At 29.2% G+C, this 27,711-nt stretch overlaps 1 protein-coding gene across 1 annotated transcript in view; it reads right to left on the reverse strand.

Moving 5' to 3' along the window:
• Positions 1-1,563: 1,563 nt before the first annotated feature.
• Positions 1,564-27,711, reverse strand: part of LOC126735969 (phosphatidylinositol-3-phosphatase SAC1) — a 35,608-nt gene continuing 9,460 nt past the window's right edge. Inside the window, exons 3-7 of the mRNA XM_050440093.1 lie at positions 10,711-10,860; positions 10,355-10,656; positions 6,228-6,431; positions 5,167-5,406; positions 1,564-2,130 (exon numbers count right to left, since the gene is read on the reverse strand). Of these exons, the coding sequence (XP_050296050.1) occupies positions 1,781-2,130; positions 5,167-5,406; positions 6,228-6,431; positions 10,355-10,656; positions 10,711-10,860 (1,246 nt within the window). The 3' untranslated portion in view covers positions 1,564-1,780. The remainder of the gene's footprint in view (positions 2,131-5,166; positions 5,407-6,227; positions 6,432-10,354; positions 10,657-10,710; positions 10,861-27,711) is intronic.

A 27,711-nucleotide genomic window follows, 5' to 3' on the forward strand; every position in this document is an offset into this window, starting at 1 on the left:
TTATACTATGTAAGCTTTCAGCAAAAAATAATACATTTAAGAAGTTATGATAAAAAATGTCACCTAGTCTGGTTATGCTTTTTACTTATTATTAGGTTTTTTATTTTACAAAATTGAACCACACGCCAAACTTGTCGCATAGCGCGTTTATGCAATGCCCTGTATTTTCTTTTTAGACTATATATTTCGACTGACAGCCCTATTTTTCATTAAGGTAGTTTATGAACAGCTGAAAATTTTGTTAGAAACAACAACTTAAAATGAAAAGTGACTATTTAAAACCCTTAAAACAACAGATCTTTTAGAAAATCTTGTAAAAGCACTTTTTATTTTAAAGTAAAAGAAACAACAAAATTACAGTAAAATTAAACCACTTTATTTACTAACATAATAACCTAAGCAAATTACAACTGCATAGCTATAGCATACCTTGAAAAACAAATAAAACTAGAGTTTCTTTGTAACAGCTAACGATTATCTAAAAAGTTTTATTACTGTCCCATTCCATAGTAGCACTAGATAGTTTGGTATCTACTTACCTCTAAATTTATTTCATATGCGCGATTTAGTAAAATAGCAATCAGGATTTTTTGAAAATTTAAATTAAACCACTCAAGAAACGTCTGTTGATATTTCCTAGCTAAGTTCGGTAAATGCATCTGCGAGAAAAATGATCAAAATTTGACAAATATCACGTTATATATTACCTATTTTTCGGTGCCAGATCACGTGACCGAACTTTTGCTATTTGCATTACTAAGCCAAGCGCCCAGTATCACGGCGTTTAATTGACCTATGAAATTTCGTGGCATTTAGTCGTTTTATGCAAAATTCAACTAGTGTTATCAACCATTTGGCGCTTAGTTTAATTTAAAATATATCCTTAACTATAGATTTCTAACGCTCGAGATTTTTTTCATAGATAAACATGGCATTTGGCCGTCAGATGACACAATAATACCAGAAAAATGAATTTGGCGCTTGGTCGCGTTATGCATAACTATGTCCAATTGTGGGAGCCAGTTCGTTTGGAACTTGTCTTACATACACCTTTCGATTGCCCATTTCACATTCAGAGCAAGTGAGAAGTTGTTTTGGGTAAAAAATTTTTCAATCACTTTCCTCTTCGTATAAGAAAACTTAACTCTTATATAAGATTTAAAAAGATCGTTAGTTACGAAGGCATACTATACATTAGAGGCGTTTTTTAATGATGTTTTGTCCTGATTGCCGAATAAGTATGTGTGATTTGAAAAAAAATATTGTTACTCTATTTGCTTTCTGATATCTATTACTCTTAAGTTTTACTGACTTAGATTTAATGAGGCTTTGTCAATAACTCTGTTTGGGACAATAAAGCTACTTTTTGAATTTGAGTTATTGCAAGACCTCAAATATTATCTGAAAAACGCAAAACGTCAATCCACGACACTAGGCCCTATACACTGGAATTTCTCTTGCTTAGCAGCTATTTTATGGCAATATAGGCGGATTCACCCAAAGATAACCGAACAAAAAAGGACATGCAGAACTTGAATATGGATAAAAAAAAATGATAATAAATATAGTGTCTTTTTGTTTAATAAGGTGCCTTTGCCAACTCACTCACGAAAAATACATTATATACACATATATTAATGAATTTTAAGGTAAAATGCTCAACAGTCCTTCCGGTTTGCCCGCATGCCTTTAAAAAAGTGTCTAATTATATGATTACGTTATTTTAAATCCTCGACCAATAAAAAAAATGAATAAATGCGACAAGTTCAATTAAATTCTTTCAATTGAAAGTGAGCTTCGGTCTATCAACAAACTCGGTGCCGTATTGGAATATATAATAAGCGGTGACCGCGACCATTCCGGCCCAAAACATCAAATACAACAGACACTCGGTATTGTATTCGGCGGGTAAAATGGCGGATGCGACGAACATCGCGCTCGCAATCAGTAAAACCGACGGGAAAGTGACGTAACGCCATCCCGGCGGTGGAGACAACGGTGAAATCGCTTTCCCGTTTCCCAGGAATAAATCGATCGAGTCCTGCCTGAACCCGTCGTTGAAGTTGTTCTTGTAGTACCGCATCAGGGAGTTTATCCCGTCCTGGAGGACTCCTGCTTTCGTTCTTTTACCTGGAAATAAGGGAACGACGCTATATTCTATTACTAGAGACAGGTCAGGGTAAAAATTAGGAATATTACATTAGGCATTAAAAAAAGAAAAACGGCCAAAAGGATCTGTCACCGTAAGGAGTAGAATAATGACTTTTTTATCTCTCAAACTTCTGAACTCTCTAAATCTTAGCACTTTAGTGTTTTTTTTGAGCTAATATTATGGAGTTATGGTACAGCAATGTGTGTTTTTTTGCTCAGGACAGGGTTTTGTTTATTTTTTTTTTTTTTACATATCCAATTGAAATAATTATTGTAAATACTATTTGCAGGACAGCAAACGTTATCTGGAGCAACTGTAAACCCGGTAGCACTGTTGGATTTCAAAGTTTAAAAAACTTCTTTCCCTATACAAAAAAAGACATAGCTCTATCTCATTCTATTTCATTAAACTTCTAAGGAAATGTTGTAGGTTTTTACTCAGTATACAGAACATTGAAAAACTAGAATTAATAATAATAATAATCATAATAAGTTTATTTATTTCAAATTTGACAATATTACAACTCAGTAAAACAAATAAGGCACTATAAATAAACGATTACCCATAAAAGGAAGACCTTGTTAGTGGGACAAAAATTAGAAATAAAAATAACAAAGAAAAGAAAAAAAAAAGAATACCTTTATATCCTAAACATAATTTTTTTCTAAGATAACATAATAATGTCTAAGATCTAAGCAGTTCAAATTTTTCCATATTTTTTAACCAACCATAAAAAAATATATATATCATAGAATAACAAAAACTAAAAGAAAGGCAGCTCAACAAAAAAATGATTCCAAAGTTAACGTAAGTATATTAAGGAGAATCCTGTCCATATTCTGGAAGTTCTTTAGGGCACAAGAAGGGGTCAAAAAAAGTCTTAATTATCCAGAAAATTCCTATTTATTGGCTACCAGTTTCGTGACTTCCACATGTCACATCATCAGGCCAAGGAAATTATAAAACGAGATTTGTGTTTTAATTTTATGATGTTGACAAATCTCGTTTTATATTTTCCTTGATGATGTGACATGTGGAAGTCACGAAACTGGTAGCCAATAAATAGGAATTTTCTGGATAATTAAGACTTTTTTTGACCCCTTCTTGTGCCCTTAACGTAAGTAGATACATTCTCAATTTGGTTTTTCAAACTGTATGTCTTCAAAAAGAAAAAAAGACAAGTAAATTAATAAATAAAGCCCTATAAATAGAATAAAATGACATATAAATTTTTTCCTATTTGGAATTCAACTATAACAAATGTCCTTACTTTTTTTTCTACCTCATCCATTAAAAATACTTTTCTTTTCTATTTTTGTTCTCTTAAGAGTTCTTAAAATCAAAAATATTTTCAACTTTTAATCTTGTACCTTTTAGAATCCATTCTTTTAATTGAAGTTTAAAGCATTTAGACCACCCTCTTACACAAAGAAGTCCAGAGGGTAACTCTCTGTGAATTTTTGGGCTAATATACCAGTAGCTGCGTTAAGCAAGTGTTTTTTGTTGCTTTTGGACAGTGATCCAGTGTAAGCTTAAGTATGTGAAATATTTGAAAGAGTATATGTCTTTTTATATTTATTATTATTAGTAGTATAATTAGTAAACAACAATTTTGTTTGAGTTCAACATGTGCACAGGGGCACATGTGAAGAGGGTGTTTGGTGTTTCTTTTGCCTTTAATTCTTGATAAAATATTGTTTTTTTTTTGGATTGAATAATTTCTTCTAGGCAATTGAAACCCAAGTTTTCCATTTCTTTTAAGTACATCTGACAATAGCATCTTTGTGTTATACATATAACATTGCCTTAAATTAATAGAAATAGTATTGTACAATTATTTTTAGATTTTTTTTAAGTTTATGAATCCAATAATTTCTTCCAGGCAGTTGAAACAGACATTTTCGATTTCTTCTAAGTATGTTTGCCTTAGAGTATTAAAACTAGTAAATATCGTTATTGTACAATTATATGTATTTAGGGTTTTTTTGTGTGAATTTTTTCCTTCAATTTCTGGAAAAACGATTGTTTTTTAGATTCTCCAGGCTTGAATGTGTTTGCATTTAATGATTCTGGATAACACCAAAATTAAATTTAGGTTATCAAGTTAATAATTCTTTTCAGGCAGTTAAAATTTTTTAAACAGTATTTTCACATTTTGCCTTAAATAAATAATGTTTATTGTTTACAAACATATTCATCGATTCTCTGTTGTCAAGTTAACGCACATTTTCAAAAGAGGAAATTTTCAGCTACTCGTACACATCAACACATATAATAATGTTATTGGTGTTAGATTTTGGATTAAAAATCAAAAGTGGAAATAGTAGCAAAGTAGTAGTAGAATTCAAAGCAAAAAAAAAATTATTAACACACTGCGAAATGTCATATTGTCAAACGGTTTTGTGTTTACATTCGGCATTTGTGAAGTTCCGCCTTTTTTCTTTAGTTTTTCACAAGTAAGTACCGATACTGTGATAACATCATGATACCGTCATCAGAAACGTAGAACAATAAAAACTTATGAAGAAATCTATAATAATTATAAAATATTTAATGTCCATAAAAATGCTTTTTATTAAATAGGTACCTTTCGAGATTCACAGAGCGGATATTTAACCTTGGAAGGGAGATATTGTTTTATATAAGAAATATTTTTTAATCTTAAATAGGCCGGCGATTAACTTTTTGTTTATAGGTTTTCAAATTTTATTTGGCTATCTATTAAAAGTCCTAAATTCTTGACTTCGTCGATAACTGGTATAACGTCATTTTGAATTTTAATATTAAATATTTCATTATATTTTATTAAAAAGGAACAGTAGTATTGTTTTGTGCCTATCAAAATATGTGACTAATTTTTATGACATTATGAAGTAGTTTAATATACTATTGACGTATGATGACAAAACTTTCAAAGATTAAACTTTCTAGATAAACGTTTGGCATAATTGCTTCATAGATATTGCAAACAAACGAACTGCAACAGTAATACTAACTCTAGCATTTCAACTCACCGGTCCTAGTAAAGTCGGTTTTTAAAGCCCCAGTACCAGAATATTGAGTGCTAATCAAATCGGCATGGTCCGCCCACACGTTTTTATACAACGTCTCAAAAGTGCGCTGATCCTCTAAACGCTCCTCGTGTCTCAATATCCCGAACTTGCGCAGCACAATTTCCAAATTCCTATGGGCCAGCATGCTCTGCACCACGTTCGTCCTGTCCAGGCAATCGATGCAATTCGTCCTAAATACACCTAACAAAGAATGAATGAATGAATCATTGCAAAAAAATTTACAATTTGTAGACAGAGCTGATAACTAAAGTAAAACACAAAAACAAACAAAACATAAATAAAATAAAACAAGTATACAAACTTATACAAATCAATAATTGTATGTGGTCAAAAGTATGAATAAATAAACAACTACATAGCTACTAGCTACATAAAACAGTGCATATAAAAACAATAAATCAGTCTGTGTGTGTGTGAAGTTAAAATTAAGTATTAAAAAAATCGTTTACCGAGTAAAAGGCTCTCTCCACTAGAAATGATTTTAATGCCTTACGGAAAGTGGGAAAAGATGTAATGGACTCGATGTTTAATGGCAAATGATTGTGCATTTTTTTTGCTTTGTACAATATAGAGTTTTTTACCAATTCTGAATGTAGAGTAGGCAGATATAAATCATACTCCGCGTTTCTGAGATGATCTGAATTTGACGAAACGGACTCATATATAAGTAGTGACGGCAAAGTAAGGATATTAAATTTTTTAAAGAAATCCTGGCAATGAGCTCTATAATTAAGTCTAAGTGTATAACGCAAAGTTCTCTTTAAAGTCTGAAAATTTTCTCAATTGAGACACTACACACACCCCAAACAGGAAGGGCGTAACGAAGGTTTGATTCAAAAAGGAAAAAATACACTGTTATAGAGGTTGAGAGGACAAGCTCCTTGGAAATTGATCTACATACTAAGAGCACTACTACAAAGAGCATTAATCAAATTTGATCTACTACAAAGAGCATTAATAAATATATCGACAATGTGCGAGAGAAAGGGACTTAAACTCACCTTCTTGTAAAGACATAAGGGTGCCGTCCCTTAAAATCGAAAAATAGCCCATCTCGTCTTGGTCCAAAGACACTCTGTCGATTAAAATCGCGAGTCTGTGCCATTTCATTTTCCTGCACTCAGCGTGGAAGTCGAACGGTTCGTATTTTGCCGATGGGTGGGCCAAACGGTTTATCGTGTCTTTAAATGCTTTCTCCAGGCGACCTAAACACAAACAAACAACTCAAGAATGTTCAGTATTCTGATACGAATAGTTTTTAAATATTAACAACAAAAGCAAACAAGCACAAAATTTATTTTCTAAATAGTGCACAGACAAGCTACGACCTGTCTTCCGACAATCTTTTTCTGCGTATCTATATTACTCACCCGCTATTAAAGAGAACCCTAAAATAACTTATCTGACTTCGGTTTTTAACAGAAAAATTTAAGAAATATGTAACTGTTAATATGTATATTAATTATTAATAGCTCAATGCAGTACTATTAGATAAATAATTAATAAGAGATACTTATATATACGAAAATGGTTAACAAATATATTTAACAATAACCTAAACTATAGAGAATGAATATATTTATATCTACAATCGCAATAATTCTTATGTGAGATTTATAAATGATTTATTAAGATAATGTGACAAGAAAGCTTATAGTTTTATCAGGGCTTAAAACAATACTCGGAAAATAGCTATGACACTTATTTTGGGGCCATTCTGTTGACTCTAATAGAATTTTGGTACTACACAAGAGTGTTTCAGAAGACATCTACATTTAATAATTTAATTTGTGTATTTTTAATGATGCTTAAAGCATGAGAGTTTATATCATGCTAAAATAACAATAAATACCAACTGTTTGAGCATTTTTAACTCATGTGCTAAGCCTTTAAAAAATAATGTTTTCATTGGAGATACGTGTGTTATTCTAACTATATGAAAATTAGTTGACGAATTCTTTAAAATACCCAGGAAGCAAACCTTTGCTTAGTTTGTATAGAAAACTGCTTTTTCCAGAATCTTCTCCAAACTGACCTTATTTTTTAAATGCATAAAACTAAAGATATATTTAAAAAATATAACAGAACTTGCGCTATGCTACTCACAGTTTTTTATACTTTAGGTACTCTCCACAATCTCTTTTTTCAATCACTTTACTTCGAAGAATGATACAATCCTCCTATTTGCCTACATGGTATATTTGTTATTAATATAAACAGAATTTAGTAATTCCTATCTTATACATGTTGACCAATAGTAGTCAATGTCAAATTGTTTGTATAAAAAAAGTGGAAGCTATCAATTAGTTCAAATCCCATGATAGATTGTTTAATTTTTATTTTACGTTTAATATAAATGATTAGAGGTTTTTTATAAGAGGCACGTTGTAATTACACGATTTGTCTCTGTCTCTTTGTTTGTAATATAGTCCTTGGCCAATCAGGTAATATTGGCCTTGCAGGGGGATATATTTTATGTATTAAAAATGTTGTAGAAATCATAAATATGTAAGAAAAGTACAATTTCATTATAATCCAGAATGTTCCTAAAAGGTGAGATGCGGTAGAAAGTGAAAAAATTGAATTTTGACCCTCTTTTTGGCATATAAATCAATCTGAGTCCCTGGAATCTTTGACGATCACATTGAAATTATTTGTCACGTTTGTTAAGATTATGAATAAATAAAAAAAGTACAATTTCATTATGATCCAGTATGTTTCTTAAAGGTGAGATGCGGTAGAAAGTGAAAAAATGGACTTTTGACCCTCTTTTTGGCATATAAATCGATCTGAGTCCCTGGAATCTTTGACGATCACATTGAAATTATTTGTAACGTTTTTGAAGATTACGAATAATTAAGAAAAGAACAATTTCATTATGATCCAGAATGTTCCTAAAAGGTGAGATGCGGTAGAAAGTGAAAAAATGGACTTTTGACCCTCTTTTTGGCATATAAATCGATCTCAGTCACTGGAATCTTTCACGATCACATTGAAATTATTTGTCACGTTTTTTAAGATTACGAATAATTAAGAAAAGAACAATTTCATTATGATCCAGGATGTTCCTGACAGGTGCGATGCGGTAGAAAGTAAAAAAATGGACTTTTGACCCTCTTTTTGGCATATAAATCGATCTGAGTCCCTGGAATCTTTGACGATCACATTGAAATTATTTGTCACGTTTTTTAAGATCATGAATAATTAAGAAAAGAACAATTTCATTATGATCCAGGATGTTCCTGACAGGTGCGATGCGGTAGAAAGTAAAAAAATGGACTTTTGACCCTCTTTTTGGCATATAAATCGATCTGAGTCCCTGGAATCTTTGACGATCACATTGAAATTATTTGTCACGTTTTTTAAGATCATGAATAATTAAGAAAAGAACAATTTCATTATGATCCAGGATGTTCCTGACAGGTGCGATGCGGTAGAAAGTAAAAAAATGGACTTTTGACCCTCTTTTTGGCATATAAATCGATCTCAGTCACTGGAATCTTTCACGATCACATTGAAATTATTTGTCACGTTTTTTAAGATTACGAATAATTAAGAAAAGAACAATTTCATTATGATCCAGGATGTTCCTGACAGGTGCGATGCGGTAGAAAGTAAAAAAATGGACTTTTGACCCTCTTTTTGGCATATAAATCGATCTGAGTCCCTGGAATCTTTGACGATCACATTGAAATTATTTGTCACGTTTTTTAAGATCATGAATAATTAAGAAAAGAACAATTTCATTATGATCCAGGATGTTCCTGACAGGTGCGATGCGGTAGAAAGTAAAAAAATGGACTTTTGACCCTCTTTTTGGCATATAAATCGATCTCAGTCACTGGAATCTTTCACGATCACATTGAAATTATTTGTCACGTTTTTTAAGATTACGAATAATTAAGAAAAGAACAATTTCATTATGATCCAGGATGTTCCTGACAGGTGCGATGCGGTAGAAAGTAAAAAAATGGACTTTTGACCCTCTTTTTGGCATATAAATCGATCTGAGTCCCTGGAATCTTTCACGATCACATTGAAATTATTTGTCACGTTTTTTAAGATCATGAATAATTAAGAAAAGAACAATTTCATTATGATCCAGAATGTTCCTGACAGGTGCGATGCGGTAGAAAGTAAAAAAATGGACTTTTGACCCTCTTTTTGGCATATAAATCGATCTGAGTCCCTGGAATCTTTCACGATCACATTGAAATTATTTGTCACGTTTTTTAAGATTACGAATAATTAAGAAAAGAACAATTTCATTATGATCCAGGATGTTCCTGACAGGTGCGATGCGGTAGAAAGTAAAAAAATGGACTTTTGACCCTCTTTTTGGCATATAAATCGATCTGAGTCCCTGGAATCTTTCACGATCACATTGAAATTATTTGTCACGTTTTTTAAGATCATGAATAATTAAGAAAAGAACAATTTCATTATGATCCAGAATGTTCCTGACAGGTGAGATGCGGTAGAAAGTGAAAAAATTGACTTTTGACCCTCTTTTGGTATATAAATCGATCTGAGTCTCTGGAATCTTTGACGATTGCATTGAAATTATTTCTCCCGTCTATAAAATTCATTAATACGTAAGAAAAGTACAATTTCATAATGATCCAAAATGTTCCTCAGAGGTGAGATGCAGTAAATGCGGTTTTGACACATAAACCATAAAAAATAGTATTATTTATGTTTCGCTTAAAGATGCTTATCATTAAAATATAAAATATACATCACTGCAAGACAAATTTTATAAAAAATTAAAAATTTTACCTGAATGTATCATCTATACTATGCATACTATCTAGTAACTAACATATTTCCTTGTTTCACTCAAATTATCTACAAACTCCTTCACACATAGCTTTACACATCTTTGATTGTACTTTCAATCTTAGCCTCAAATATCCTGGATTGTATATTAATTGTATATTTTAATTCATTTATAATGTCTTTGCAGTTCACATTCTCAGTTTGCTCTGCAGTTTATATATTTCTTTTTTCATGTTTTTAATAGCTTTACTGACATTACAAAAGAGAAACCCAATAATAAATCTTAATTTTAACAAAGTTTGGTGGTGTAACCCAACCTAACCTCCATTAAGTAAAATAAATAAATTACCTTCGGATCCTACTTGGTCCACCAAATCCACCATAACCTGTCGACCATAAATCAGCGACATACTCTCGACGTGTTTCAAACAGGCACTCTGATGATCCTGAGGGTCCACATTGGTATCCAAAGTGATGCTCGGTTTATACCGTAAGTCGGGCCTTTGATACCAAAACAACGGAATCGACCCCCTGATCTGTACGAAACTGGCTTTGTCCCCCTCGCGGGTTTCTACAATTTGTTCGGTTTCTACGAAATTTGCCACGTTACCCTCTTTGTCTATGCCCCGTCTGAACCACCTTGTGCCCGCCCTAAAATAGACCGATTTAACAAATCTTTCAAAAACGTTCAATTATTATTATAACCTGTAGATGCTACGTCTCGAAATGAGGGTCCATTTGAAATCGTTCCCGTTAATAAGGCACTGGTTTATGGATACGAACCCGTGCATTAAGGGCAAGGCGTACCTCTTAAAGGAACTAAACTGCTCCAACAAGAACTTGTTCCAGATGAACCTTAAAATTATGTCTGAATTAATAATGATGAAGGTTATAGAGAAACTCATCCTAATTATTCTATATTATGAATGGCAAACTGAATCTTTCAACTAACAACAATTATATTAATTTATAAAGTTTTTGGTGTAAGAATGTTTTTTTTAATTAAATTTAACTTGTTTCCATAAGAGAATTCATGTCTCAGATCGATAGATGTTTGAATAATAATAAAAAAATTTATAGTAGAACTTTGGAAAACATAAACGATTTAGAGAATTTTGAAGAAAACTGCATTGGAATCGGTGTTGCAAAGAGCTATTTACTTGTAAATTTTGAAAACTGAATTTTTGGATTTTAAATGTAAAATTAAAAATTAGAAAAATCAACTTCATTTTTTTTAGTTCTTCTGATAAATAAATAAGAAGCAAAAAAGTAATAGCAAATGCCTGAAAATTAAAAAAAATTACAGGACAGTTTTTTTATGACCCATTTAATTTGTACATATGTTTTAGCTGTGTTAGAAACCAAAACTCATTTTTTTATTTGATTTATTAAGGTATGTCATCCATAGATGGAAATCGAGCGCTTATTTCACAAAAAAAAGAGCAACACAAACTATGCTTCATCTACAACAGAATCACTCACATGTAGAGGCAAATTTAGACAATTGGGTTTTTTGGCAAATTTGAGCCAATATTTTAACAAGATTTATGGGTTTCAATTTTCTCATTCATAGGTTCAGAAAGAGGGCCCACTTTCTCTTGTATAAAGTTTTTTAATAAAAGATTTTGGTGTTTTTAAGTTAAGGTAAAAAGGCGGTTAATATTATAGAATTAGAACCATATACAGTATTGTGCAAAAAGATAGCAACATTGAACTTTCCTGTTATATATCTTTTAGTATCTATTTTATAAGTTAGAGCCTGTTTATATTTTCATACTTTTTTTTCATAATAAATAAAACACCAAATTGTTTTATGCAAATTTATTATTCAAAAATATAGCAACAAAAAATAGTTTTGATTCTAAAAAAATATAACCCAACTAAATTAAAATCAATTCAATATTTCGTGTAGCACCCCTTCTCCTTTATAACATCTGCACATTGCCTTGGCATGGACTCAATTAATTTCATAATATAGTCATTGTTCACTTCTTTCCAAGCCTTTTCCACTATTACAAAGAGAATATTTGTATTAGAGCATGTTAGGTGCCTGATTTTGGTGTCAATGTAATGCCATAAATTCTCTATAGGGTTTAGGTCTGGCGATTGAGATGGCCAGACCATTACATTTATTTTTTCATCGGATAGCCACCTCTTAACAAATTGAGAAGCATGAAATATGGCTGTTACTGGCATGATTTCATCCATATATGGCACTAAATGTGTTTGCAGAATGTCTTTGTACATAAAACGATCCATTTTGCCCACTATTCTTACTATGGGTCCCATGCCACGAGCCGAGAAACATCCCCATACAAGAATATTTCCCCCTCCGTGTTTAACTGTGGGGCAAATGTACTTTTTGTTTAATCTTTGTTCACTGGGGCGTCTGACGTACATCACTCCATCAGTCCTGAATAAATTACATTTAGATTCATCACTCAATACGACTTTCTTCCAATCTGCTACAGACCAGTGGACATGAGATTGGGCAAAGTGACAACGAGCCGTGGACGTTCTTCTTTGAGAGTAACGGTTTTTTGGCGGGGGCGACGAGCAGGTGAGTTGGCATCAAGTAATCTTCTCCTTACGGTACTGGAACTGAGGTTTACTCCTCCACCCTCTTTTAATTTTGCCAAAAATTTGGGAAGAAGACAAAAAAGGATTTTCTTTGGAAATTCGTAGCAGCTGCCTATCCATCCTCAAATTTGTTTTTCTGGGTCTACCAGGAATGGGCGCCGGTGCAGCTGTTCCAGTAAGGCGACATTTTTTGCAAACTCTGGATACGATTGACCTGTGAAGCCGTAAGCTTCTTGCAATGTCACTCTGCCTAATACCATTTTCGCAATTTTCAGTTTCAGTCTATATATTACGGTAATTAACCAATTTACAAAATAAATATAGTATATAAAATATTCAATAAAATAAGATTTTATATCGCAATAAAGCACTTGAAGTATTAGTACTATCATTAAATATCTAGCATAAATAACAGATAACAGGTAACATCAATAAAATTAAATAAAATATAAGGACAACAATGGTTTAAAACAGAGTAACTGCAATAGAAAAGAAGACACACATTAAGCAAAGTCAAGATATAAAATTATATTGCACTTAAGCAGATTTTAAAACTCGTTAAGTGAACTCAGAGAACAATGAAACAAATCTATACTGACACTATTTGAGTTAATCATCATTTTACCTATCGCACAGTTTTCACCATACAGTGTACGATGTTGTTCAAGGTAGAATAATCTAGTCTGTCTGAGCACTGTAGTAGGAGGAACATTTAAATTAAGCTGACACAACAACTCAGGAGACTGTATTACATTATTAAGGATCTTGTATGTTGTGACAATATCGCAGTTTTTACGTCGAGTCTTCAACTTTTCAATGTTCAGCAATCTATACATTTCACTGTAATTAATATCAATACAAGGAAAATTAAGCTTTTAAGCAATGTACTATAAAAAATAAAAAATTAATATATAAAAATAATATACAAACAAAAGTTATTTAACATAAAAAAAGTAAATGGTTAGAGGTTAAGAACCACAGATGAATGATGAATAAGTCGCTCTCATTCACATTTCTAATACCTAAGAGAAGTTTTTAACAGAGAAACAATTATAAAAACAAAACGAAAAGAAGTACAAATTCTACCATTTTATCGTTTTAAATAAAAAGCGAACACACGCATGAAATTATAAATAATATATGCAGCCATATACTTATATAAAAAGTACAGTAAACCAAACGACCAATTTTAATTTTTTAAATGTACCTGTTAATCACGTCAATTTTTAATTGAATGAATATCCATCTCTGAGTTAATGCGGTGCACTGTACCATTTACCGCTCTAACATACACATTACCATTCAAAATCCATGTATTTTTATGTGAAAATGAACTAGAAGCACTTTTGAATAGCACTAACCGAGATTTAGTTAGGTCCTCCTTAATTTGCACACCCGTATTTTTTAGATATTTTCGATTTTTAAGCACGGCTATACGAGCGGCCTCCGACGAGAATCGCACCATAACCATAGATAAAAGAGGTTTAACTAATTGACCATAACTGTGCCATAACGACCATAAAGTTACCATAACTGCCGGCGGTGAGTCGCTAGGAATTTTAGAAGCAATTCTGTGGCATTTTTTCAGGTCATTGTGTACAATTTTTAATTTAAGTTTAGTGTTAAATATATCCAATACTTAATTTTACGTTAATTTCACGATCTGTCGACGAAAGAACCATTTTGGCAAGAGACAATAAAAAATAGCACTGGAGCTGCAGTTTCTGCAAAACTTGGATCACTGAACAAGGGATGCTTAGGCCAACACAGTTTTTTCGAATAAACACTTAGGTACTTTAAAAAACTGCACTTTAGAAGCAAAATTCACGAAGCGACCATCACTACTGTTTCACTCGTACGCCATCTTTTTTGTACAGTGAGTAGCTATATAAAGCTAGACTACGCCAGGTTCAGGTACTTTGTTTTTTTTTTTTGTATCAGGTTTGTAATGAATTTGAATAATAAAAGACATTTATTATTATTATATTATTATAATAAGGTGACCATATACATGAATTCGACTTAAGTTGACTGCGAACCAATGAAAAATACAGAAGTTTGATGGAATCAATACTGCTGAAATCATGAGTGTGCCTCTTAATAAAACCCAACATTCTGTAAGCCTTATTACACAGGTTTTTAATATTTTTTGAAAAAGTTAGTCTGCAATCAAAAAGCACCCCAAGATCACGTATCTCTGATACCTTCTCAATAATGGTACTGATGAAATGGTGGACTAAAACTCCTAGTAAATTGAATATATTTGCATTTTTTAGCATATAGGACCATTCTACTATATATTGCACCATAATTCAAATTTCTGAAGATCAGAACAAAGCTCATGATGTGCCAAGTTACTGTCTATAATTCTAAAAATCTTAACATCATCAGCAAAAAGCAACACATTACAATAATCAAAACAATGAACAACATCATTAATAAAAAGATTAAATAAAAAAGGGGCAAGATGGGCACGTCAATGGAAAAGGACTAGAATAAAAGTTATTTATCTTATCAATATCAGGCTGCGTAAATTCCTGAACATCAAATTCATCAGGAGAGTAGACTGAAGAAAAATATTGTGCAAATAAAGATGCTATTTCATGGCCATTTTCACCCACTGCATCTAAATATTTCACAGTAGATGGAATACTGTTATTTCGTGTCTTATCTCTTATATATTTCCAGAAATTTTTAGGGTCACCGGAAATAGAAGATTGGGTTTGCTCAATATAGTTTGAGTAGCACTAATCGGCCTGATTTTTACAGATTGCTCTAAGATTACTGAACATTTCATAATCTTCAACGGCCTTAGAATGCTTATACTTTGCATGTGCCAATCTTTTTTGCAAGACATTTGATTTCAATTCTGCGCTGAACCATATTGGAGACTTGAATTTATTGTTAATTTTTATGATAGGTACAAAATAGGTGAGAGCGTTGCCCAATGCATTATAAAAACAGTCCACATTAGCGTTAACATCGGATGAGAATAAACTAGCCCAATCTGCATCAAGAAGGTAGCTGTTAAGACCCGCATAATCTGCATTCTTGAAGTCGTGTATTTCTTCACAATAATCAAGAGATTCAAAATTGTTTAACTTTATAAAAATCAGCAATGCAGGATGATGTCGATCACATTTAACTAAAAGATCATTTGAGCATGATAGGGTATCATTACTATTGTTACTAAAAACTAGATCTAGATATACCTCATTTGCATTTTGAATGTTATTGATCTGATAATGTAATGCTCCGCAATAATTTTTCTTACATCACCAGAGACGGTTTTTGAGCGACCCATTTTAAGTTAATTCTGAGATTCAAAAATAACAACTTTACAGCAGGTAAATCGATATTTAACTGATAAAATAAATGCGAAACAAGAATGTTGCTATATTTATGCACACATTGTCTAAATAAACAAACATGAAGTTCCTTACTCTGCATTGGCATTCTTATAATATCTCGGTATATTTATAAATAATACAGAGGCGTGTATTTAAAAGTAAAGAAATAATATGGAATAAATAAAGGAGCAAATAATATTTTTGAAAACATCGCTTGTTGCTATATTTGTGCACAATACTGTATGTAAATCCCATGTCAATTTTTTTAAGTCCCGTAATAATTTCCCTTTTGTAAACAGAATCGTATATGTTATACGTAAAACTGAGAGTTAGAGACTTCAAAATTGGAACACAGATTCTTCCAATAAAATTAATTGATACCTGTTTTGTAAATTTTTCAAAGAATGCCTAAACATGGATAAATCAGACTTGGAAATTGAAAAAAAAAATTTAAAAATTGAAGTTTCTAGGAACAAAATGCTTATATCTCTGAACTTAAAACAATTAGAGGCTTTGCGATACGTTTTTCTTTCGAGAAATAAAACATGGTTTTTTCACGTTTTACTCGAAGGTTATGTGAGAAAAGTATAGATACTAAGACTATAGATTTTTTATCACTTATATATTTCTTAAAAAGCATTTTTTTCGGGCAATTATTTTCTGCAAAAAAACAGTTTTTGATTAATTCTACCCTTAGCCCCCCCACCCGCCCCACACAATTTACCAGTAAAAAATTCTTTTCAAAAATCATTGTTTTTCAAAATGATACCCATGAATAATGTTGGTTTTGTCGTTAATATTTAATATAATAACACAGTTTGTGTATTTAAATTTGATATAACTATATTTATGTATATTAATAAATATTTAATACAAAAACAGTGTCATTAGATTAGATATTATAGACGTAAAATGGTGATTATTCAAACGAATTTTTTACTGGGCAAATGTTTGGGGGTGGGTGGGGGGGGTAAGGGTTGTATTAATAAAAAACATTGTTTTTGCAGAAAATATATATTAAATATTTAATTAATCAAAACTGTTTATTTAAATTTAATATAATCTTATATATAAATATTTAGTATAAACCAGCGTTATTAGATTGGATAATATGGACGAAAAACAGTGATTTTTTCAGAAGTATTTTATTTAACATTTGAGGTGTAATTAATCGAGTTTAAAAAATAGATATGTAGATCCCCTGTCACTTTGTTTAAATGCAGAAATAATCTCCCTTTTGTAAACAGAATCGTATATGATATAAGTGTATTCTACAATTTATTAAATGTACCATATACGGCAGATACATGTACGAAAACCAAAAAAATCCTTGAATAAATATATATTTTAAGATAATAATATATGCGTGTTGACATTACATTAAAATTAATAATTAAGAAAAAAATATTTAATTTCTCCACTTTTGTCATTGCAAAATTTGAATGAAAATAATTATTTTCCACAGTACTCACTGTTTATCTGAATTAATTTACTCGATAAAAAAGTACAAATAAGCCCCAATACAAAATCATCAAATACAGTTTATATACGATTATTTGCTAAAACGAATTGTTTCACCACTTTTGGCCGTTAGTACATTCGCATTCATTCTTATGTAAGTAGTGCCTCGTGGAATTAATTTTTCAATCGATCTGAAAGCACGCATTATAATCACGTAGGTATAAAGCAGGTATCAACTCAAACCAATATGGCAAAGCAATTTTCTGTCGGAAATGATTTCGTCTCAAAAAACCACTAAGAAATTTCGAATTCGTGGTAATGTAGGTGACAAAACATGGTTGTATTCAAATGAAACTCCACATTATGAAATTGATGGATATTCAACAACAATATCAAGAGGGGGAGTAGCTATTTATTTAAAAAAAACTATAAAGTACACCCTGATTGAAAAGAGTGACAGTAGTAAAGTGTGTAATTGGATTTGTATTGCTGTGGGTAACAAAGATCTTAAAATTAATATTATATATAGACCTCCACAATACCAAACTAACGATTTTCTAAAAGAATTTGAACAAATAATAAATAAATATTCATCTAATCATATTATTGTAGGAGACATGAATGTTGATTTACTCGAATCTTCTCACTATGCAACAAAAAATTATAAAGATTTAATTTTATTGAATGGATTGGTAATAGCAAAAAAAATAAATAGGGAAAATGCTACTAGGATAACTAATACAACACAAACATTTATTGATCATGTAATATGTTCCTCATCATTAAATTTTAGATGTAATGTTAGGGTACATGATAATCTTCTCTCAGATCATAGAAAATTATCAATTAATGTAAAAATTAAAATAAAACAGAATAATATAAAGATTCACATTCAACATAAAGGAGTTAACAATGAGAAATATAAAACTAATTTTATTAGTAATTTTGATAATCAAGATTATACAATAAATTCATTTTCAGACTTAATTAACCTTATTGATAAATCAAAAACTGCTGCTCAGTACACTAAAACGATTAAATGCCATCAAAATAATAATTGGGTTACTCCTGAACTTTTGCAATTGATTAAGATAAGAGATAAAGCTTATATGGCTTACAAAAAGGATTCTAATAACATTAATCTTAGACAAACCTTTCAAAAACTTAAAAATTCAGTAAACAACAAGATTAAAACTTTAAAAAACATGTATTTTAAAAATAAATGGTTAGAAGCAGGTAATAATTCAATAAAGCAATGGAAAATTATAAACTCATTTATAAAAAATACTCCAAATAAAGAAGCTATATCTGAACTGGAAATTGATGGAAATTTAATTACAGACCGTGTAGAAATTGCAAATTCGTTGAATGTGTATTTTTCTCAAATAGGCTTAGAAATAGTTAAGGAAGTTGAAACGGAAAAAAATAATGTCAATGGAAATATTGTGTTTAACGAAATAGTAAATAATCAAAGTCTATTTTTAAGTCCAACAAATGAAAATGAAATTAATGATACGTTGTTGCACCTTAAAAGAAATGCTTCTCCTGGGCATGACAATGTCTGAGTGCATGACCTGGTTAGTGTTAAAGAGCACATAATTCCCATATTGGCTAAACTAATAAATCAAGTTTTTATTACTGGTGAATTTCCTGAAGAGTTGAAAAGTTCCAAAATTTATCCAATTTATAAGTCGGGGCAAAAATCTTCAAAAAATAACTATAGACCTATTTCATTACTTAGCATATTTTCAAAAATAATAGAAAAACTAATAAAAAAAAGAATGCTCTCGTTTATTGAAAGATTTGTAAAGTATGATTTGTTTCAGTATGGATTTCTAGCTAACAGTAGTACACTTAGTGCTACTTTTGACCTAACCAATTTCATTTCACAAAAACTAGATCAAGGAAATATGGTAATTGCGATTTTTATCGATCTTCGGAAGGCATTTGATAGTCATAACATATTAATTAGTAAGCTTGAACAAATAAGATTTAGGGGTACTGTGCTTAATTTAATTAGAACATATCTAGAAAATAGAAAGCAATATGTATGTGTATATACTTGCAAAAGTGACATAGCAATAAACAATTGTGGAGTGCCCCAGGGCTCGGTTTTGGGGCCGCTGCTCTATACATTGTTTGTTCTAAGCTTGCGCCTAGTGGGTTTAAATGGACAGTATTATACTTTCGCAGATAACACAGTGCTTCTTTATACTGGAAAAACATCAGAAGAAACCGCAAATTTGGCCAATAATGATTTAAAAATTTATCATGAGTGGTTGCTACAAAATAACCTAAAAATTAATACAAACAAAACAAAATATATATTGTTTAAACAAAAAAATAAAGTAATAACAGATATAGATATAAAAATTAATAATGAAAGTTTATAAAAAGTTGATAGCATAAAATATTTAGGACTCTTTTTGGATGAGCAACTAAGTTGGAATGAACATATTAAACACATTAATAGCAAAATAATATCATTGATCGGAGCACTTAATAAATGTAAATATTTCTTAACTGACAATGCTAGGTATAAAATTTATTATGCGTTCTTTCTTTCAGTGGTCAGATATCAAATACCAGTATGGGGAACATGTTATAACACAAATTTGATTAAAATAGAAACTCTGCAAAGAAAAACCTTAAAAATGTTATTTAATATTGATTATTTGACGCCAACAAAGATCCTTTATCAGTCCTTATCTGTTCAACCAATAGTATATTTATTAAATTTGGAACAATGTAAATTAATATATAAGATAATAAATCTTAAATATAAATCCAATACAGAAATAAAGTATGTTAATGAAAGTCATAACCATAATTTGAGGAATTGTTCAAATATACGTTTGGACAATGCTAGAACAGATAAGGCACTGAAAAGCCCACTGGCTGCAGCTACACAGGTTTATAACAGATTACCATCAGAACTAAAGAATTTAAAATCGTACAATTTATTTGTAAAAAGATTAAAATTATTCCTTGTTAATTGGGACTATGTATAACTATTTTTAAACATTTAAATTGTGTTGGATAGGGTTTTTTTGTTTTCTTTTAAGCTTAAGAGAGTATATGTTTTGTTATTTTTATTTTTGATTGAAATTATGGGCGTCATCTCCGGTACCAATACTATAAGTATTGCTTAGGAGATTACCTTAATTCGGATTTTATATTATAGTTTACTGTATATTGTTACCTATTATAACTTGTTAATTGTTTTGATTTCTGAATAAAGGACTTACAGTTAAAAAAAAAAAAAAAGTCAAAGTGATCCTAAGATGTAAACTCAACAAATTTTGGGCAATCTGGAAGGTGCCAGTGTGTCCTCAAGAACAATTTAAAGACGTCTGGTTGCAAAGAAACCTTTGCTTGACAAGAAAAATAAAAAATAGGGACAGTAGGTTACTTTTTGCAAATTTTCAAAGAAAAGTGTTCAATCAAAGTGAATCAAAATTTTGCATTTTCGGTAGGGATGGTATGAGGTGAATAAATTTTCGTACAAAATACCACATTTTAAATATGTATATTAACCCGACAGTAAAGCATGGAGGATAATATAATGTGTGGGGTCGCTTTTCTGCATATAGTATGGGGCCATCATATAAAATTTGCGGGGAAAATGGACTAATCCAAGTATCGAAATATCTTCGAAGAAGGTTTGAGGTCTGTCTTTAATTTTTTATTAGTGCTTTAATTTCCCCGTCAAAACCGCAAAACTGTCGAGGTAAAATCTAGCAGTAAAATTTATATCTGCACATATATTTATATAAGAAATTAAATTAATTACAAAAAACCTTTCTTTGAAAATTCAGCATACTTTTTAGATTCACCTTTTTTATTTTGAAATTTTTTAACTAACGAACAAATAAATATATCAAAAATAATATTATATAAATTCTTAACGGGCATTTAATGCCCTACAACTAAAGCCTTTTAAAGTGTCTCCATATAAAATCACTCTATTAAAAATTATTCACAACTTTATAGAACTACTACAAACAAATAAGTCAACAATTAAGATTTTAGTTAGAAAACCCGGTAAGGAGGTTCACTAAATTGTTTAGAATTATTTAATTTCTAATTTCACCGGACTAAGCAGTAAACTAACCCATGATGCGCACGAAAAGTGAAAGTAAAAGCGCGCGCATCCTCTACTGACAGCGTGGAGTGTTTCGGATGGGTTCGGGTGAGTGGAGGGGATCAGAACATTTCGCCTCACTTGGTACAGCACTTCAGTCTTGTTCGTGCAGCGGTAGAAGTAGGTTATGGAAGAAAATATTTCCCTTGTGGTGGTTTCAATGTTTTATCAGTGTGTGGTTCCTGTATTATACAGTTCGAGGAGTAAACGGTAAGTACTGAATTTTTTTTTTTACAATTATTGCATGCAATTTACTTTGAAGGGTTCATATTTTAGTATTAATGAAAGAAAGAAGAAAAATGAAATCACTAAGAGGTTGTAATACAAGTAGGAATTTTAATATTATATAAGGAAATTTATTCGCTAAATTTCCACCTTCTAAAAGAGTAAAACATTTTTTGCAAAAGTTTCTTGTGAATTTATTCGCTAAATTCACATTTAAATAACGAAAGAATCCTACTAATAATGTAAGCAATTGAAATTTTAAAATGTTTTTATTTATTTAATACAAGTAGGAATTTTAATAAATTCTAATATTATATAAAAAAAAAAAAAAATTAAGGAAATTTATTCGCTAAATTTCCACCTTTTAAAAGAGTCAAAAATTTTCTTGTGAATTTATTCGCTAAATTCACATTTAAATAACGAAACAGTTCTAGTAACAATACAAGCGATTGAAATTGTTATTTTTTAATTAATGCATATTCAATCGGAAAATAACGACCGCACAAGTTCTGGTTAGTGTTGAATAGAAATTGAAAAGAGAATATTTGCCTTGTGGTGGTACAGTGTCAGTGTTTTATTAGTGTATGTGTGTTTTTATGGTGGTTCCTGTAGAATACAATTCGAGGAGTAAAAATGGTAAGTACTGATTTTTTTTTTTTTTACGATTGCATGCAATTTACATCGAAGGGTTCATATTTTTTTAGTAGCGAGCTCAGTGTTTACGTGACAATAAGAATATATAATTAATATTTTAGTAACATATTTAAACTCGTAATACAAATAGGAAATTTATTCGCTAAATTTCCACCTTAAGAGTCAAAAATGTTTGCAAAAATGTTGTTTCTTGTGAATTTATTCGCTAAATAACAACACGGTTCTAGTAACAATGAAAGCAATTGAATTTTTAAAATGTTTTGAATTTAAATTACTATTTTATTTTTTAATTAATGCGTGTTCAATTGGAAAATAACGACCGCAGAAATTTTGGGTAATTCTTGCATGTTTATTTACGATTGGATATTGGATTCGCTTTAGTTTCTAAGGGGTTATAAGACAATTAAGGATTTTAATAAATTCTAACATTTTTTGAAAATTTTTAGAAAATTTAAGGAAATTTATTCGCTAAATTTCCATCTTATAATACAGTAAAACACTTTCTTTAAAAAAATTAATATTTTCTCTCAAAAGTTTGTTTGTGGATTTATTCGCTAAATTCACATGAAATCACTAAGGGGTTATAAGACAATTAAAGATTTTAATAAATTCTAACATTTTTTCAAATTTTTCTCAAAACCTAAGGAAATTAATTCGTTAAATTTCCACCTTTTCAAAATTTGAACATTTTCTTCAAAAAACTTATCACTAAGGGGTTATAAGAAAAATATACATTTTAATAAATTCTAATATATTTTCAAAATTTTCTAAAAACTTAAGGAAATTTATTCGCGAAATTTCCACCTTTTAAAACAGCGTAACATTTCCATCGAAAAACTTTAATATTTTTCTCTCAATAGTTTTTTTGTGAATTTATTCGCTAAATTCACATCAAATCACTAAGGGGTTTAAGACAAATATGAATTTTAATAAAATCTAATAATTTTCAAAATTTCCTGAAAACTTAAGGAAATTTATTCGTTAAATTTCCACTTTTTAAAACAGTAAAACACTTTCTTTAAAAAATTCAATATTTTCTTTCAAAAGTTTTGTTGTGAATTTATTCGCTAAATTCACATCAAATCACTAAGGGGTTTAAGAGAAATACAAATTTTAATAATAAATTCTAATAATTTTCAAAATTTTCTGAAAACTGACGGAGATTTATTCGTTAAATTTCCACCTTTTTAAAACAGTAAAAGACTTTCTTTAAAAAATTCAATATTTTCTTTCAAAAGTTTGTTTGTGGATTTATTCGCTAAATTCACATGAAATCACTAAGGGATTATAAGACAATTAAGGATTTTAATAAATTCTAACAATTTTTCTCAAAACCTAAGGAAATTTATTCGTTAAATTTCCATCTTTTAAAACAGCGAAACATTTCCATCGAAAAACTTTAATATTTTTCTCTAAATAGTTTTTTGTGAATTTATTCGTCAATATTTTAGTAACAAATTCAATTCGTTAAATTCACATCAAATCACTAAGCGCTTATAAGACAAATACAAATTTTAATAAATTCTCATATATTTTCAAAATTTTCTGAAAACTTACGGAATTTATTCGTTAAATTTCCACCTTTTAAAACAGTCAAACATTTTATTTGAAAAACTTTAATATTTTTCTCTCAAAAGTTTTTTTGTGAATTTATTCGCTAAATTCACATGAAATTTCTAAGGGGTTTAAGACAAATAAAATCCAATAATTTTCAAATTTAAATTTGTAATAAAATCCAATAATTTTCAAATTTTTCTGAAAACTTACAGAAATTTATTCGTTAAATTTCCATTTTTTAAAACAGTCAAATATTTTCTTAAAAAACTAATATTTTCTCTCAAAAATTTTTCTGTGGATTTATTCGCTAAATTCACATGAAATTACTAAGGGGTTATAAAACAAATACAGATTTTAATAAAATCAAATAATTTTCAAAATTTGATGAAAACTTAAGGAAATTTATTCGTTAAATTTCCATTTTTTAAAATAGTCAAATATTTTCTTCGAAAAACTTTAAAATTTTTCTCTCAAAAGTTTTTTGTGGATTTATTCGCTAAATTCACATGAAATCACTAAGGGGTTTAAGAAAAATACAAATTTTAATAAAATCTAATAATTTTCAAAATTTGATGAAAACTTAAGGAAATTTATTCGTTAAATTTCCATTTTTTAAAATAGTCAAATATTTTCTTCGAAAAACTTTAACATTTTTCTCTCAAAAGTTTTTTGTGGATTTATTCGCTAAATTCACATGAGATCACTAAGGGGTTTAAGACAAATACAAATTTTAATAAATTCTAATATATTTTCAAAATTTTTCTGAAAACTAAAGGAAATTTATTCGTTAAATTTCCACCTTTTAAAACAGTCAAACTTTTTCTTTAAAAAACTTTAATAATTTTTATTCAATAGTTCTTTGTGGATTTATTCGCTAAATTCACATTAAATCACTAAGGGGTAATAAGACAAATACCGATTTTAATAAATTCCAAAATATTTTCAAAATTTGATGAAAACTTATGGAAATTTATTCGCTAAATTTCCACCTTTTTAAAACAGTCAAACACTTTCTTTCAAAAATTCAATATTTTCTCTCAAAAGTTTTTCGGTGGATTTGTTCGCTAAATTCACATGAAATTACTAAGGGGTTATAAGACAGATACAAATTTTAATAAATTCTAACATTTTTTCAAATTTTTTTAAAAACTTAAGGAAATTTATTCGTTAAATTTCCACCTTTTAAAATAGTCAAATATTTCTACAAATTTCTTATAGAAAAACTTTAATAATTTTTACTCAATAGTTCTTTGTTAATTTATTCGCTAAATTCACATGAAATCACTAAGGGGTAATAGGACAATTAAGGATTTTAATAAATTCTAACATTTTTTCAATTTTTTCTCAAAACCTAAGGAAGTTTATTCGCTTAATTTCCACCTTTTTAAAACAGTAAAACACTTTCTTTAAAAAAATTTAATATTTTCTCTCAAAAGTTTTTTTGTGAATTTATTCGCTAAATTCACATGAAATCTCTAAGGGGTTTAAGACAAATACAAATTTTAATAAATTCTAAAATATTTTCAAAATTTTCTGAAAACTTAATAATAATAATAATAATAATAATAATAATAAAGCATTTATTTAGCATAAAAAAGCTACATATAAGTACAAGTTTGCCTTATTAGTCTTATTACAATAGAAAAAAAAACAACATTTGTAAATATGTGATAATTAAATAAAAATAAAAAGTGTAATGTATGTACTGGACACAAACAAAAAGAAACAGGAATAAACCTACAGTACCTCATTTTACAAAAACATTATTAATACAAATACAAATTTAATACAAATACCAGGGAGCAACAATAAAATTAAACAAAAATAAAACTTAACTTATTAACAAATAATAAATAAAATAATTAAAAACGGGCTAAAATGTGTAAAACTAAAAATAAACATGTAAAATATTTATATACAGGACAAAACTTACGGAAATTTATTCGTTAAATTTCCACCTTTTAAAACAGCGAAACATTTCCATCGAAAAATTTTAATATTTTTCTCTCAATAGTTTTTCTGTGGATTTATTCGCTAAATTCATATGAAATCACTAAAGGGTTATAAGAAAAATACAAATTTTAATAAAATCTAATAATTTTCAAAATTTAAAAAAAATTTACGGAAATTTATTCGTTAAATTTCCACCTTTTAAAACAGTAAAACGCTTTCTTTAAAAAAAATGTAATATTTTCTCTCAAAAGTTTTTCTGTGGATTTGTTCGCTAAATTCACATAAACTCACTAACGGGTTGTATGTTATATGGGACAATTATTGATTTTCATAAATTCTAACCCTTTTTCAAAATTTTTGGAAGTTAAATGTTTTTTAGGGAAATTTATTCGCTAAATTTCCACCTTCAAAAATAGTCAAACATTTCTACAAATTTCTAATAGAAAAACTTTAATAATTTTTATTCAATAGTTCTTTGTGGATTTATTCGCTAAATTCACATGAAATCACTCAAATACAAATTTTAATAAATTCTAATATATTTTCAAAACTTTCTGAAAACTTAAGGAAATTTATTCCTTAAATTTCCATTTTTTAAAACAGTCAAACATTTTCTTTAAAAAACTTTAATATTTGTCTTAAAAGTTTGTTTGTGGATTTATTCGCTAAATTCACATGAAATCACTCGAACACAAATTTTAATAAATCCTAATATATTTTCAAAATTTTCTAAACACTTACGGAAGTTTATTCGTTAAATTTCCTTCTTTTAAAACAGTCAAACACTTTCTTTAAAAAATTCAATATTTTCTTTCAAAAGTTTTTTTGTGAATTTATTCGCTAAATTCACATAAAATGACTAAGAGGTTTAAGACAAATACGGATTTTAATAAATTCTAATAATTTTCAAAATTTTCTGAAAACTGACGGAGATTTATTCGTTAAATTTCCACCTTTTTAAAACAGTCAAAGACTTTCTTTAAAAAATTCAATATTTTCTTTCAAACTTTTTTCTGTGGATTTATTCGCTAAATTCACATGAAACCACTAAAATACAAATTTTAATAAATTCTAATATATTTTCAAAAATTTCTGAAAACTTACGGAAATTTATTCGTTAAATTTCCACCTTTTAAAACAGTCAAACATTTTCTTTGAAAAACTTTAATATTTTTCTCTCACAAGTTTGTGGATTTATTCGCTAAATTCACATGAGATCACTAAGGGGTTATAAGACAAATACGGATTTTAATAAATTCTAATAATTTTCAAAATTTGATGAAAACTTACGGAAATTTATTCGCTAAATTTCCACCTTCAAAAATAGTCAAACATTTCTACAAATTTCTAATAGAAAAACTTTAATAATTTTTATTCAATAGTTCTTTGTGGATTTATTCGCTAAATTCACATGAAATCACTCAAATACAAATTTTAATAAATTCTAATATATTTTCAAAACTTTCTGAAAACTTAAGGAAATTTATTCCTTAAATTTCCATTTTTTAAAACAGTCAAACATTTTCTTTAAAAAACTTTAATATTTGTCTTAAAAGTTTGTTTGTGGATTTATTCGCTAAATTCACATGAAATCACTCGAACACAAATTTTAATAAATCCTAATATATTTTCAAAATTTTCTAAACACTTACGGAAGTTTATTCGTTAAATTTCCTTCTTTTAAAACAGTCAAACACTTTCTTTAAAAAATTCAATATTTTCTTTCAAAAGTTTTTTTGTGAATTTATTCGCTAAATTCACATAAAATGACTAAGAGGTTTA

The sequence above is a fragment of the Anthonomus grandis genome, chromosome 5 (genome assembly GCF_022605725.1).
Source record: "Anthonomus grandis grandis chromosome 5, icAntGran1.3, whole genome shotgun sequence".
Taxonomy (NCBI): Eukaryota; Metazoa; Arthropoda; class Insecta; order Coleoptera; family Curculionidae; genus Anthonomus; species Anthonomus grandis.